Source organism: Pteronotus mesoamericanus, unplaced genomic scaffold, assembly GCF_021234165.1.
Source record: "Pteronotus mesoamericanus isolate MK-2021 breed Mesoamerican mustached bat unplaced genomic scaffold, CSHL_Meso_final scaffold_85, whole genome shotgun sequence".
Lineage (NCBI taxonomy): Eukaryota > Metazoa > Chordata > Mammalia > Chiroptera > Mormoopidae > Pteronotus > Pteronotus mesoamericanus.
Window position 1 is genome coordinate 4,749,698 of NW_026555329.1, and position 15,068 is coordinate 4,764,765.

The 15,068-nt window shown below is 35.6% G+C and overlaps 1 protein-coding gene across 1 annotated transcript in view; it reads right to left on the reverse strand.

The window, feature by feature from the left end:
- Positions 1-1,043: 1,043 nt before the first annotated feature.
- STK31 (serine/threonine kinase 31) overlaps positions 1,044-15,068 on the reverse strand; it is a 63,800-nt gene continuing 49,775 nt past the window's right edge. The window contains exons 22-23 of the mRNA XM_054564007.1: positions 7,206-7,274; positions 1,044-1,253 (exon numbers count right to left, since the gene is read on the reverse strand). Coding sequence (XP_054419982.1) covers positions 1,044-1,253; positions 7,206-7,274 — 279 coding nt within the window. The remainder of the gene's footprint in view (positions 1,254-7,205; positions 7,275-15,068) is intronic.

Sequence of the window (15,068 nt, forward strand, 5' to 3'; positions counted from 1 at the left end):
AAGACTGGATTTTGAAGAAGCAACTAGAGACTCTACCGTACTTTAGTCCACATATCCTTCAGTCACCAAGTCCAACTGATTTGCCTACTAATTACCTCATAAATCTGTCCCATGTTTCATCATTATTTCTACTTCCCTACATCTCTGTTTTCATCATTTCTCACACCTACTTTTCTGTAATAGCCTTCTAACCAGTCTCCCTGCCTCCGAACCTGGTGGTAGGTAGAAGATGGATTCTGAGGGAGCTAAAGCTATTTAAAATTCTTCAATGACTCCACATATCCTATAAAATGATTAAGGTATAAGCCTTTTATTATTTCCTACAAAGCCCCCCTCTATCTATGTGACTATTCCCTGCCTCAGATTTTATGCTATTAAACACAACAGACTGTTTCTCCCTCCAGTGCTTTCTCTGCTTGTTAAGATACTCTTCTCTCTCCTCGGCCTTTAGCACTCCTTTAAGATTTAACGAACGTACAACCATCCTCCAGAAAGCCCTCTTCCGTAATATAAATACCCCTCCTCTTTAGTCCCAAAAAGCTCCGTCCAGAGCTATCCTCGGATGTTCCATATTTTATTATGAAGATCTGTTTAAGTCTCTGACTTTCTCAATGGCTTATGTGCTTTGTAAGTGTAAGGACTGTGTTTTATTTATCTTTATATTCCCAGAACTGGGTACAAAGCAGAAGCAAACTATCATTTATTGGACAAAAGTGTCACCCTTCATCATCGGCTGACCAGCATACTAAGAATCTGTGCAGGATCTGTCCAACAGTCTAATCTAATACCCTTTTCTAGTACAAGTATCATAGTCTAATTATGTGATTTCAAAAAGCAATACAGACAGAAAATCCTTACCTCCAGTTAAATGAAATAGCAAAGTATACAACTTTTTGCATAGCCAAACATCTTTTATTTTTTATAACTGGAATACCAAAGACACAACCCAACTCGCTACAGAACTTCTAGATTTTTTTCTGTTTCTTTAACCAAACTAAACAAAGTTTTAAAAAGAAATGCCTGCAACAACAAAAGAATCCTAATCAAGCAAAGTTGACTTCACCACTTCTTATCTTTTCCTTATATTTATCCGAGTTCTCCAACTTTAATTCTTCTTCCTCCTTATACTGGGTATAGTCAGTATCTTTTCCTGAGGTGGGGGTCAAGAAACATTCCGCATTCATAACTTGCTCAGCAGTCATTGAACTTCTACAATAGATCAAGCTACAGAGGAGGGATTTGACATTATCACCCTGCAAGGAAAAAGAGATGTTAAAAAATAAAAATAAAACCAAAACAAACAAGCAAAAGGACAAACCTGCAATGAGGAAGAAGGATCCAATTCAAAAACACTTTTAACCAATGATACAGAACTAAAATCAATATTTCCTATTTAGATTTTTTTAATTTCTACAAAATTCAACTTGTTTTTATTAGAAATGGATTACTCAGTAACAAAGCAATGAAACTAATTTACAAAAGAATCACAGGTGAAGTATCTCAAAAACAAGTGAAATTCAAAAACAGGACATTTTATGACTTCCCCTCATCCCTCCTGTTCAGGGCACGGGTCCGAGTGTGACATGACAGAGTTCTACACCGGGGCCCCTCTGTCCGGGAGGGCAGCCTGCGTCGCCTGGCCAGCCGCCGCTGGTTTCAGACTGGACGTGCCCTCCCCCGGGGACTCTTCTTCCACCACTACCGTTACCATTAGCACTGTGCAGGTCGGAATTTGCCGCGTGCCACCATTTCAGAGAACTTCTTTAGTATTATCGCATGTAAACAACACTATAATGTTGCTCCTCTATTATTTCTACCTCCCAAATCACCTGAACACATGCCTCTTTTGGATCCCTACAATGACTCCAATAGGAGCGCTGTTTCGCACTGAATGAAAATCACCTATAGATTGCTAGTGTCCTCATTAGACTCTAAGATCTCTGATTTCAGAAATGTAGCTTATCACTTCATCTCCAGCAGCCAGTACAGTGTCAGGAGTACAGCAGACATTCATTTGCTAAATGAATAAGTAAATGCCACGTTCCATAATGCACTCTACAGAATTATCTTCTTAAACATATTTAAAGATAGGTATAAACTTAAATAAAAATTATAAGATCTAACTGATAAAAATAGCACATACTCTTGAAAACCACAAAAGCAGATTTAGAACAAGTGGAAAATCATATCATGTTTGTAGACAAAAAGGCTCTTATCTCAAATATGTCAATTTTCCCTCAGTTTTTATTTATAAACTTTACATGATTCTAATAAAATACAATCATTGTCCCCACCTTTGAACTGAACAAGTTAACTGTAAAGATCTTTTAGAAGAATAATAAGCAATAAGAAACATGAAAGTTCTGATAAAAATAACAAAGAAGAAAACACTAGCCCTCCCAAGTATTGAAAGATACTATAAAGTCTGTTAATTGAAAGAATATTACACTATAATATCAATAAACAAAACAATAGAAAACAGGAAAACTCAAAATACACTCCTACACAAATGAAATTTCAGTACATGAAATGACGGCATTTTCAAATGGAGGGAGGGGATAACTTTTAATAAAAGTATTGGGACAAATGGACACCCAATGGAAAAAGATTAAATATATTCTTCCAACCAAACATCAGGATAATTTCAAATATATAAAAAATAAAATTTAAAATATAAAATGACATAAGTACTAGAAAAAACAGTTTAATTACTCAATTCCAAAAAATTATTAAAGACAAAAAAAATTCTTCCTTAAGCTTTTCCCTCTCAAGATTATAAAATTTTACAAAATCTTAAAACACAATTACAGAACAAATAGAAAAGCAATCTCTAAAAGCAAAACCAAAAGGAAACAAGTATATATATAAGTTGGTAAAAGGAAGAAAATAAAGATTAAGGCAGAAATAAATGAAATAGAAAATTTTAAAAGTTGGTGAGACTAAGATTTTTTTTTACTATAAACAAAATCAACAAACCTTTAACTAGGCTAACTTGAGAGAGAACCAAAATCAGAAGAAAAAGAGAAGAAATTACAACTAATACCACAAAAATGCAAAAAATGCTAAGGGAAAATTATAAAAAATTATAGGCAAAAAGTGAACAATCCAGAAGAAATGCATAATTTCCTAGAAACATAACAACCCACCAGGACTGAATCATGAAGAAAAGAAAGCTTGGGCATACCAATAACATTTAAGGAAACTAAATTAATGATCAAAAACCTCCCAGTAAAGAAAATCCCACTACCACACAGCTTCACTGATAAATTCTACCAAACAATTAAAGGAGAATTAATGCCAACCCTCCTCAAACTCTTCCAAAAAATTGAGGAAGAGGGAACAGTCTGAAACTCATTTTATAATGCCAGCATTACCCTGATATCAAAGCCAGGTTAAAGACACTACAAGAAAACTATAGGCTAATAACCCTGATGAATATAGCTACAAAAATTCTCAACAAAATACTAGTAAACCGAATCCAAAAGCACATTAAAAGAATCGTACACCATGATAAAGCAGGATTCATCCCTGAGAAACAATGACAGTTCAGCATATACAAATTGATAAAAATGATACAGCACATTAATAGAATGAAAGAGAAATTGCACATTCATCTTGAAAGATGTGGGAGAGTCATTTGACAAAATTCACCATCTATGCACAATAAAGTAAGTCTTGCTCTGTGGGAGGAGCCTCTGCACGGATGATCCTCCACAGTGGTCAGAGGTCAGTGGTCAGAGGTTAGTGCCTGTTGGTCACAGCAGGTCCTTGAAGCTGATTGGCCTGGCTGTGCCACTGGACCCTACAGAAACCCTACAGAACACCTAGGACATCAGGCCACTCTACCAAGCCTGGGAGACATAGCAGCTCTATCTAATACATATAAACAAACACAGGGAGGCTGCCAAAATAAGGAGACACAGGAACATGACCCAAATAAATTAAAATAAAATAAAATAAAGACTGAAACTCCAGAAAGAAAACTAAAAAATAAAAAAATGGAGACAAGCAATCTACTAGATGCAGAATTCAAAGCATGGCTTATAACGATACTCAGTGAACTTAGTAAGAACCTCAACAGCATGAAAAAGGACCAGTCAGAAATAAAGGATACACTAACTGACATGAAGAATAATTTACAGGGAATCAACAGTAGCGTAGATGAAGCTGAGAACCAAAACAAAAATTTGGAATATAAGAAAGCATAAAACAACCAATTCTGGACAGCAAAATAAAAAGAAAAAAAATGAGGGTAGTTGAAGGAGCTCCTGGGACAACTTTAAGGACACCAACATTCACATCATGGGAGTGCCAGAAGAAGAAGAGAGACTAAGAAATTGAATACCTATGGGCAAAAATAATGACAGAAAACTTCCCTAACTTGGTGAAGGAAATAGACTCTGTGCAGGAAGCACAGAGAGTGCCCAACAAGATAAACCCAAAGAGGTCCACACCAAGTAACATCATAATGAAAATGAAAATGTGAGAGACTCTCAAAGCAACAGGAGAAAAGCAGTTAGTTACCTACAAAAGAGCTGATTTCTCAACAGAAACTTTGCAGGCCAGAAGGGATTGCAAGAAATATTCAAAGTCATGGAAAGCAAAGATATATACCCAAGATTACCCTATCCAGCAAAGCTGTTATTTCTAATCAAAGGACAGATAAAGAGCTTCCCAGACAAGAAAAAGCTAAAGGAGTAGTATATGAAATTTAAAGGATCTTCTTTAACCAGTAATATATGAAATTTAAAGGATCACAGCCTGACCAGTATTATATGAAATTTAAAGGATCTTCTTTAAGAAGAAGAAAAAGATAAAAATAAGAACAATGAAATGGCAATAAATGCATATTATCAACAATTGCATCTAAAAAACAAACAAGCAGAACAGAAACAGACTCTAAGATACAGCAAACATTTTGAAGGTTGCCAGGTAGGAGAGGGGACTAGGGAATGAGTGAAAAAAGGTTGAAAAGGATTAAGAAGTACAAATTTGTTGTTACAGAATAATCATGGGGATGTAAAGTACAGCATAGGGAATACAGTCCATAATACTCTAATAACTATATATGGTGTCAGTTGGGTGTGAAATTTATCAGAATGATCACTTAGTCAGTTATGTAATGTCTAATCACTGCGGTGTACACCTGAAACTAATATAATAATGCATGTTGGGGGGCATACAGGAAGGCAACCAATTGATGTCCCTCTCTCATATCGATGCCTCTCTCTCTTTCTCTCCCTCACCCTTCCTTTCTCTAAAAGAAATGAAAAGATGTCCTCGGGTGAGGATCAAATTTTTTTTTTAATGGGCCAAAGATCTTGCCAGACAACTCACCAAAGAAGATATACGGATGGCAAACAAGCATATAAAAAGATGCTCCACATCACAGCATCAAGGAAATGTAAATCAAAACAACAAAGATACTAGTACACATCTTTTAGAATGCCCAAAATCCAGAACACTGACAATACCAAATGCCGACAAGGAAGTGGAGCAAGAGGAACTCTCATTTATCACTGGTGAGAATGCAAAATGGCGCAGCCACTTTGGAAGACATTTTGGCAGTTTCTTACGAAACTAAACATACTCTTACCGTACAACACCGCAATTGCACTCCTTGGTATTGACCCAAGGAAATGAACTTACATCTTCACAAAAACCTGCACTTGGATGTTTACTGCAGCTTTATTCATAACTGCCCAAACCTGGAAGTAACCAAGATATCTTTTGGTAGATGAATGCATAAATTGTGGTACATCCACACAATGGAATTATTATTCAGCAATAAAAAGAAATGAGCTAGCAAGCCATAAAAAGACCTGAAGGAACCGTAGATGCATATTACTAAATGGAAAAAAGCTGATCTGAAAAGCTACATACTGTATTATTCCAACTATATGACATTCTGGAAAAAGCAAAACTATGGAGACAGTAAAAAAAAAAAAAAAAATCAATGGTTACCAGGATCTGGGGCAGGCAGAGATGAATAGGCAGGGTACAGAGGATTTCTAGGGCAGTGAAAATATTCTGTACAATATAATACTATAGCAGTGGCTACATGTCATCATACAGTTGTCCAAACCTATAAGAATGTACACCGAGAGTGAACCCTAATGTAAACTATAGACTTTTAATAATAATGATGTGTCACAGTAGGTTCTTCAGTTACAACAAAGGTACCATTCTTGTGGGGATGCTGATAATGGATGGACTATGCACATGTCGGGGAAGGAAGTATATGAGAAATCTCTGTACCTTTCTCTCAGTTTTGTTGTGAACTTAAAAACTGCTCTTAAAAAAATAAAGTCATTAAAAACAGTGGTAAAATATTTTAAAATAAATATTTTCCTTTTTAAAAAATGGCATGAGAACTTTTAAAACCTAATCATTTTACTTTTACAGATCCATTTACTGCACTATTTAACCTCTTAATATCTAGTCATACTGGACTATTCCATTTCAAAAGATTTTAATATTTTCATGTCTTAGGGCAGGCTATTATCTTTACCAGAAATGCCTATCACCTCACTCTACCTCATGTAAACTCTTAATTCAACCCTGAAGATTCACCTCAAGTAACTACTTGGTGATCTTTGTGACCTAACTCTTTCCTTTCCCACTTTCTCTGCAAAATTAAAAACTGGCTTCCTCTAAAGTACTTTCTTAATACTCTATTTATATATCTAAGTTGTTTACTTGTTCACATTTCTAATTAATTTCTTCACTGCAGCAGTCCTAGCAACCCAGCTCCCAGTTCAATTCTTGGTGTAGCTCAGGCACTCAACATTTGCTGACTGAATACATATATGAATGGCAAAGCGATGTGAATGACACAGATGGGTGACAAAGATACAGTCAGGTAGTTATAAAAAGAATAAAATATTAATCTTAATACAATCATGGAAGATACAGCAAAGACTATTTTTTCCATAACTGTTACTTAGATTATTTATATAATTTGTGTGACACACATTCAGCAGCCTTCTCTAGCAGTAATTCTCTGGCAGTAGTTTAAGCAGGGCATTAAGTAGTTGAGGAGGGCTTAAATTTTTTTCAACATTTCTTTATTGTGAATACTACTTGGCATTCATTCAAAAATTAGAGGACATTTTCAGTCAAATATTTAAGTTTACATTAGAGACTACACATCTATTGCACACCACATTTCCAGCAAGTAAATGACAAAAGATAAAGTCACATACCAAATGAAACTGATCCACTTTTGGGATTCCATCTTCATTTGTCTCAAATTTCTGGTTTTGAACAGAAAGCTGTTAAAGAAAGTAAGAAGGAGTAAATTCCCAATGTACCAATATTGACCCTGTAACAGAGTCAAATCTGGAACCCTTCAGATTCTGGTTAGACAGGAAGAGCTAACTCAGAGAAAGCACACTAACCCTTGCAGGATAAAAACACTTTCATTATAGTATGAACTTGTTCACAAGCAACCAAGCAGTTCCTCGGACCCCTAACGTATCAATCAAGAGTGGTCAGACACAATATAAACACTTTTAATACTTCTTCACCTTACAAGCAAGTATATTAAAATTATTAAAACGTAGAAGCTTATTTCATGTTGGTCTCACCAATACTCATAAAGTACAAAGAAAATAAATCAGAGCAAGTTTTCTTCCTCCCTAATACCTAACCTATGTTCAAGATATACATGTTAAACTTTTCTAAAAACCTATTAAATATGGATAATTTCTTACATACTCAAAGATAATCTGAATGCTATGTATTTATCACCCAGCCTCAACAACAATCAACCAATGATCACTCTTGCTCTATACATAAACCTACATATATTACTTTTCAGGCAAATCCTATAAATGTCATTTTATCCTTAAATATCTTAGTATAGATTTCTAAAAGATAGTCTATTTTTGACAAAATCACAATGTCACACTAAAAATTAATAATTATTTAATGTTAAATATCCAGATTTTAAATTTTTAATCATCTCATAAATATCATAAATTATTTTACTTTTATACAGTTTATTTAAATCCAGATCCAAGTAAGTTCCACGCAATGAAATTTTAAAAATGAGCAGAAGGACTTCTGGATTCTTCACCACTAAGTACAACTATAGTTTGAAAATAACATGAAAACAAAAAAACAAAGGAGATCTCTGAAAGGTCAAGAGAGGAAGGCAAACTGCTTAAAGACCTCCGGGTTGGAAGAACAACATAGTTGCAGGGTATCTTCTGACAACCATACATTTCAAAAAAAATGACACAAATAAGATAAATTCAAATAAATTAATGAAACTTCTGAAAACAAAAAATTTTTTAATCTTGAAAACAACCAAAGATAAACAGAACGCTCCCTTCAGAAGAATGCCAACTTGAGCAACAGAGGACTTCTCCCGTGAAACTATGGAGCACAGATGAAGTGACACAACAGTTTTCAACTGGTAAAAAAAAGCACTTTCAACCACAAATTTTACATCCAGTGAAACTATTTATCAGGAATGAAGGTGAAATCAAGAAATTCTAGATGAGGGAAAACTAAAAGAAAACATGCTCCTAAAGAATGGCTAAAGGAAGTACTTCAAACAAAAATGAAATTAATTTTTAAAAAAGAGCATTGGAGCATTAAGAAGGAATAAAATGGAAAGAATAGAAATATCACTAAATACCAATGATTATCTTTCGCATCATGAGCTTCCTAAATCAAATATAATGACTTAAGCACAAAAACTTATACACAAATGTTCACAGCAGCTTTATTTGTTACAAGCAAATACTAGAAACAATCCAAATGTCCTTCAACAAAGGGAAAAGATGAACAAACCTGGTATCTACATATAATAGAATACTACTGAGCAACAAAAAGGAATGAACTATTTGTTTGATACACTAAACAACTTGGATAAATTTCAAAGCCTGAGTGAAAAAGCTAGTCCCAAAAAGTATGATACCATTTGTATTACATTCTTAAAAAAACGAAAACTATACAGGAAGCATCAGCAGATGCCAAGGGTTAAGGGTTGGAAGAGAAGTGTGACTACAAAGGGCTATCACGTAAGATTTTTTTCTGAGCTACAGAACCGTTCTGCATCCTAATCATGACGACGGGTGTTAAACCAATCTATACATGTTAGCATTCATAGGACTGCATACCAAAGACAGTCAGCTGTACTACATGTTACTTTTTAAAAATGAAATTTTTAAAAGACCTTAATTGACATGAAAGAAAAGCAAGAAATTAAGTCCAACAATATGTTTACTCATAAAGCTCTTTACTACCATTTGATGAAGGAAGGAAAGAGCTAGAATAAAGAGTGCTTTACCATACATAAATGATATTTTATGATAGCTCTCAGGAACATAGGAATATTTAAGACATTTACTTTCATCCCTCTGGTGTAAAGAATAAATTACTGAAGCAATGATGAAAATGATACCAATTTAATTATATCTATAGCTATGATGGCTCTATGAAAGCAGACAACTTGAAATACACACACCAGCATAAAGCTAAAACTTGTGAATTAATTGTACAGTGTGATTCTCACTGATTCCCATCTGGGCAGGTATAAACACTCTTTCTGTAACAGCTTTATTAAGGTACATTTGATATACAATAAACTACATATACTTAAAATGCAAATATATATATTATATATATGAGAACGTCTATATGTATATGATATATATATAATCACCACCGTCAAACCAATGAACAGAGTCATCGAGCCAACAAATTTCCTCGCGCCCCTTTGTGATTAATCTCTCCCTTCCTCTCTACCCTCAAACCCCAGAGCATTGATGATATTCTTTCTATCGCTATAGATAAGTTGGCATTTTTTAAGAATTTCATATAAATAGAACCCTAAAGCATATACCCTTTCTTTCCTCATGCTTCTTTAATTGGAAGAATTATTTTTAAGATACCTCCATATAATTGTTTTAATGGTTCATTTCTTTTTACTGCTGAGTAGTATCCCAGTGAACAGATATACAGAAGGCTGTTTATTCATTCAAGGCTATTGATGGACATTTGGGTTGTTCCAAGTTTTTGGCTATTACAAATAAATTACCTTTAAATATATGTGTATAAGTCTTCATGTGGACATACGCTTTCATTTCTCTTGGCTAAATACCTAGGAGTAAAATGGCTGGATCAATATGGTAGGTGTATGTTTTACCTCTTAACAAACTGCCAAATTGTTTTCCAAAGTGGCTATTCCACTGCCATTCCCCTTAGCAATATATGAAAGTTCCAGCTGCTACAGATGTTAGCCAAAATGTGGTATGGTCAGTCTTTTTCATTTTAGACAGTGTAGTGGGTGTGCAGTTGTACCTCATTTAGGTTTTAACTTGCATTTCCCTAATGAATAATAACATTAAGAGTATCTCTGCCCGTGCTATGTACAATCTGGACATCTTATTTGGTAAAGTACCAATTTCAACACTTTGCCAATTTAAACAGTTATCTTATTACTGAGTTGTAAGAGTTCTTTGTTCTTTGAGGTGGCCCCAGGCAGGGCACAGGCAGCAGCTGGCCTTGGCCTGCACATCCCAGGAGGCCCCAAGCCAGTGTACCCATGGACAGCGTCAGACCACAGCAGAGCGCCACCCAACCACCTCCGTGAGTGACACACTAAAAAAGCAGACTCGTCAAGCACCAGAGCCCCACTGAAGTGAGCCCTGCTCTGAGAGGGCACAGCCCCTGCACAGCAGGTTCTCCACTGTGGTCTCAGCCAGTCCTCACAGCTGATCGGCTTGGGGGTCTATCCCCCAACAGCATTCAAGCCTCAACTACAACAGGAGGATGAAAACAGCACACGTGGAGGGTGTACCTGAAGTGCCCAGCCTGGAAGACTGGGGAGGCTGCACCTCTGAGCCCTACCAGGTAACTACTACACAAGGCCACTCTACCAAGATGGGTGACATAGAAGCTCTACCTAATACATACAAACAAATACTTAGAAGCAGCCAAAATGAGAAGACAAGTCCCAAATGAAAGAACAGAACAGCACACCAGAAAAAAACTAAATAAAATGAAGACAAGCAACTAACCAGAAGCAGAGTTTAAAACAATAGTTCTAAGAGTGCTCAATGAACTAAGGGGAAGAGTAGATGAACTTAGTGAGAACTTCAACAAAGAGATAGAAAACATAAAAAGGAGACAGAAAACACAGAAAAGAACCATTAAGAAAGGAAGAGTACAATGAGTGAAATAAAGAACACATTACAGAAAATCAACAGTAGACTAGATAAAGCAAAGGATCAAGTCAGCAATTTGGATGATAAGGAAGCAGAAAACACACAGTCAGAGCAGCAAAAAGAAAACAGGATCCAAAAAAATGAGGATAGTTTAAGAAGCCCCTTAAACAACTTCAAAAATACCAACATTCGCATCATGGGGGTGCGAAAAAAGAAGAGAGCAAAAAATTTAAAACCTACTTGAAAAAATGATGATGAAAAATTTCCCTAACCTGGTGAATAAAATAGACATACAAGTCCAGGAAGCATAGAGAGTCCCAAACAAGATGCACCCAAAAAGGCCCACACCAATACACATCATAATTTAAATGTCAAAGGTTAAAGACAGAGAGAATCTTAAAAGTATCCAGAGAAAAGCAGTTAGAATAACAACCAAGAGAAAAGCAGTTAGAGTAACAAGTAACTCCACAGAACTATAAGGAATTGTAAGAAAATAATGCAAAAAACTATATGCCAATCTCAAATTGCACAACCTGGAAGAAATGGATAAATTCCTAGAAACATACAGTCTTCCAAAACTCAATCAGGAAAAAAAACAGAAAATCTGAGTAGATTCCTTAAAACTAATGAAATCTAAGCAATAATCAAAAAACACTCCCAACAAATAAAAGTCCTGGAGTGGATGGCTTCAGAGGTGAATTTTACCAAATATTTTTAACATTTTTTAAAAGAGTTTATTTATTTTTAGAGAGGAAAAGGGAGGAAGAAAGACAGGGAGAGAAACATCAATGGGCAGTTGCCTTTCATGTATCTTCTACTGGGGACCTTGCCCACAATCCAGGCATATGCCCTAGCCTAGGAATCAAACTGACAACCTTTTGGTTCACAGGCCGGCACTCAGTTCACTGAGCCACACCAGCCAAGGGCATGAATTTTACCAAGCATTTAAAGAAGAACTAACACCTATCCTTCTCAAACTATTCTAAAATATTCCAGAGGAGGGAAGACCTCCAAGCTTATTTTGCAAGTCCAGCATTATGCTAATTGTCCAAAACCAGGTAACTACAAAAAAAGAAAATTATAGGCCAAAATCCCTGATGCACTTAGATGCTGAAATGCTGAAATGCTCAACAAATTTTAGCAAACTGGATCCAGTAGTACATTAAAAAGATCATATACCATGATCAAGTGGGTTTTATTCCAGGGAGGCCAAGTTGGTACAATATCTACAAATCAACTAATGTGATACACCAAAAAAAAAAATGAAAGATAAAAATCACATGATCATTACAAAAGATGCATTTGATAAGATCAAAAAGCATTTGATAAAATCCAGCACCCATGACAAAAACTCTCAACAAAGTGGCCAACAGGCAAACATACCTCAACATAATAAAGGCCATATATGACAAACTCACAGCCAACATCATACTCAATGGGCAAAAACTAAAAACATTTCTCTTAAAATCAGGAGGAAGACAGGGTGTCTGCTTTCACAACTCTTACTCAACATAGTATTGAAAGTCCTAGTCACAGCAGTCAGACAAGAAGACTAAGAGGATATTCAAATTAAAAAGGAAGAAATAAAACTGTCATTATTCGCAGGTGACATGATACTGTATATAGAGAACCCTAAAAATTACACCAAAAAAACTACTAGAACTGATAAACAAATTCAGGAAAATACCAGGATAAAAATAAATATCCAGAAATCAGTTGCATATTTATATACCAGTAATGAACTGTCAGGAAGGAAACTAAGGAAACAATTCCATTTACAATTGCTTAAAAAAAATACCTTTGAATAAATTTAACCAAGGATGTGAAGGCCTGTACTCAGAAAACTCTAAGAAACTGAAGAAAGAAACTAAAGAAGGTACAAGTAAGTGGAAGCATATACCATGTTCATGGATAGAAAGAATTAACATTAAAATGTCCATACTACCCAAAGCAATCTATAGATTCAATGCAATTCCTATCAAGATACCAATGGCATACAAGGTCTGTCTGGAAGAAGTCCAGCCATTGTTAATATAATGAGAGCAGTTTGCGCCACATTGATGTAACCTGGCAGCCAAGGAGAGTGGCCTGGAATGGGCATGTGTGAACAATGATAACTTCACTGTACTAGTCAGTGGGGGTAGTAGACAATGTTGAGTGAGCATGTGCACTGTGTGGCCATCACATTCAAAATGACTGAGCAACCAGAGCAATGACTCTGCATCAAATTTTGCGCTAAACTTGAACATTCCTCCATGGAAAAGATTCAGATGATTCAGAAGGCCGCGGCTGTGGGCAACTGGTGACTGGCAGCTTTATCACGACAACACTCCCACTCATGCATCATGTCTCGTGCAGAGTTTTTTGGCAAAACATCAAATCACCAGATGACTCGGCCCCGCTACAGCCCAGATTTGGCACCCTTGACTTCTGGCTTTTCCCAAAACAAAATCACTTTTGAAAAGGAAGAGATTTCAGACCATTGATGAGACTCAAGAAAATACAATGGGGCAGATTGAGAGAACTATGCAAGGTCCTAAGTTACCTACTTTAAAGGGAACTGAGGCATCATTGCCCTATGTATAATGTCTCTTGTATCTTGTACCTTCTTCAATAAATGTCTCTATTTTTCTTCTTACGTGACACCTTCTGGACAGACCTCATATTTCACAGAACTAGAAGAAATATTCCAAAAATTTACATGGAACAACAAAAGACCCTGAATAGCCAAGCAATCTTGAGAAAGAAGATCAAAGACAGAGGAATCACACTACCTGATATCAAACTATACTACAAGGCCTTAGTAATCAAAACAGCATAATACTCGCATAAAAACCAAACATATGGATCAATGGAATGGGACAGAGAATCCAGAAATAAACCCATGCCTTTATGGTCAATTAATATTTGGGAAAGATGGCAAGAACATAAAAATGGGGTAAAGACAGGCTAGTCCATAAATGAGGTTGGGAAAATTGGACAGATACATGCAAAAAATAAAATTAGACTACCTTCTTACACCATATACAAGAATAAACTCAAAATGGATTAAATGTTAGCCTCAAAACCATAAAAATCATAGAGGAAAACATAGGCAGTAAAATCTCTGTGTGACATTTCTCACAGCAATATTTTTTCTGATATATCTCCTAGGACAAGGGAAACAAAAGAAAAAAAAAACATATGGAACTACATCAAACTGGAAAGTTTTGTACAGCAACGGAAACCATCAACAAAATAAAAAGACAACCACAGAATGGGAGAACATATTCACCAATATATCTGATAAAGGGTTAATATCCAAAATTTATAAAGAACTATACAACTCAACACAACAAAAAATCCAATTAAAAAATGGGTAAATGACCTGAAGAGACAGTTCTCCAAAGAGGACATGCAGATGGCCAATAGACATATGAAAAGATGTTCAACATCACTAATTATCAGAGGAAGGCAAATTAAAATCACCTCACACCTGTCCGAATGGCTATCATCAATAAATCAACAAACCACAAGTGTTGGCAAGGATGTGGAGAAAAGGGAGCCCTTGAACATTGTTGGTGAGAATGAAGAGTACTTTTGGGAGGTGACTAAAGTTTCAACATGTAAAAATAAATACGTAATTTTTAATAAATAAATTCCGGGGGGGTTGAGTCCCCCCTTGTAGCTATCTGTCTTACACTGAAATCAGGAACCTTTACTGAAGGCTCGCTTAACATTTATTTTCCACATATGGATAGAATACTTCCAGACAACATAGGACAAAATCGTCTTCATTGTTAATCTTGACCCTAATAAAATTAAAACAATAGCATAAATATATAACAAACCAACTTGTAGCAAGTATATAACAGGTGATGGAAATTATGTCAACAGTTTATCTTAAAA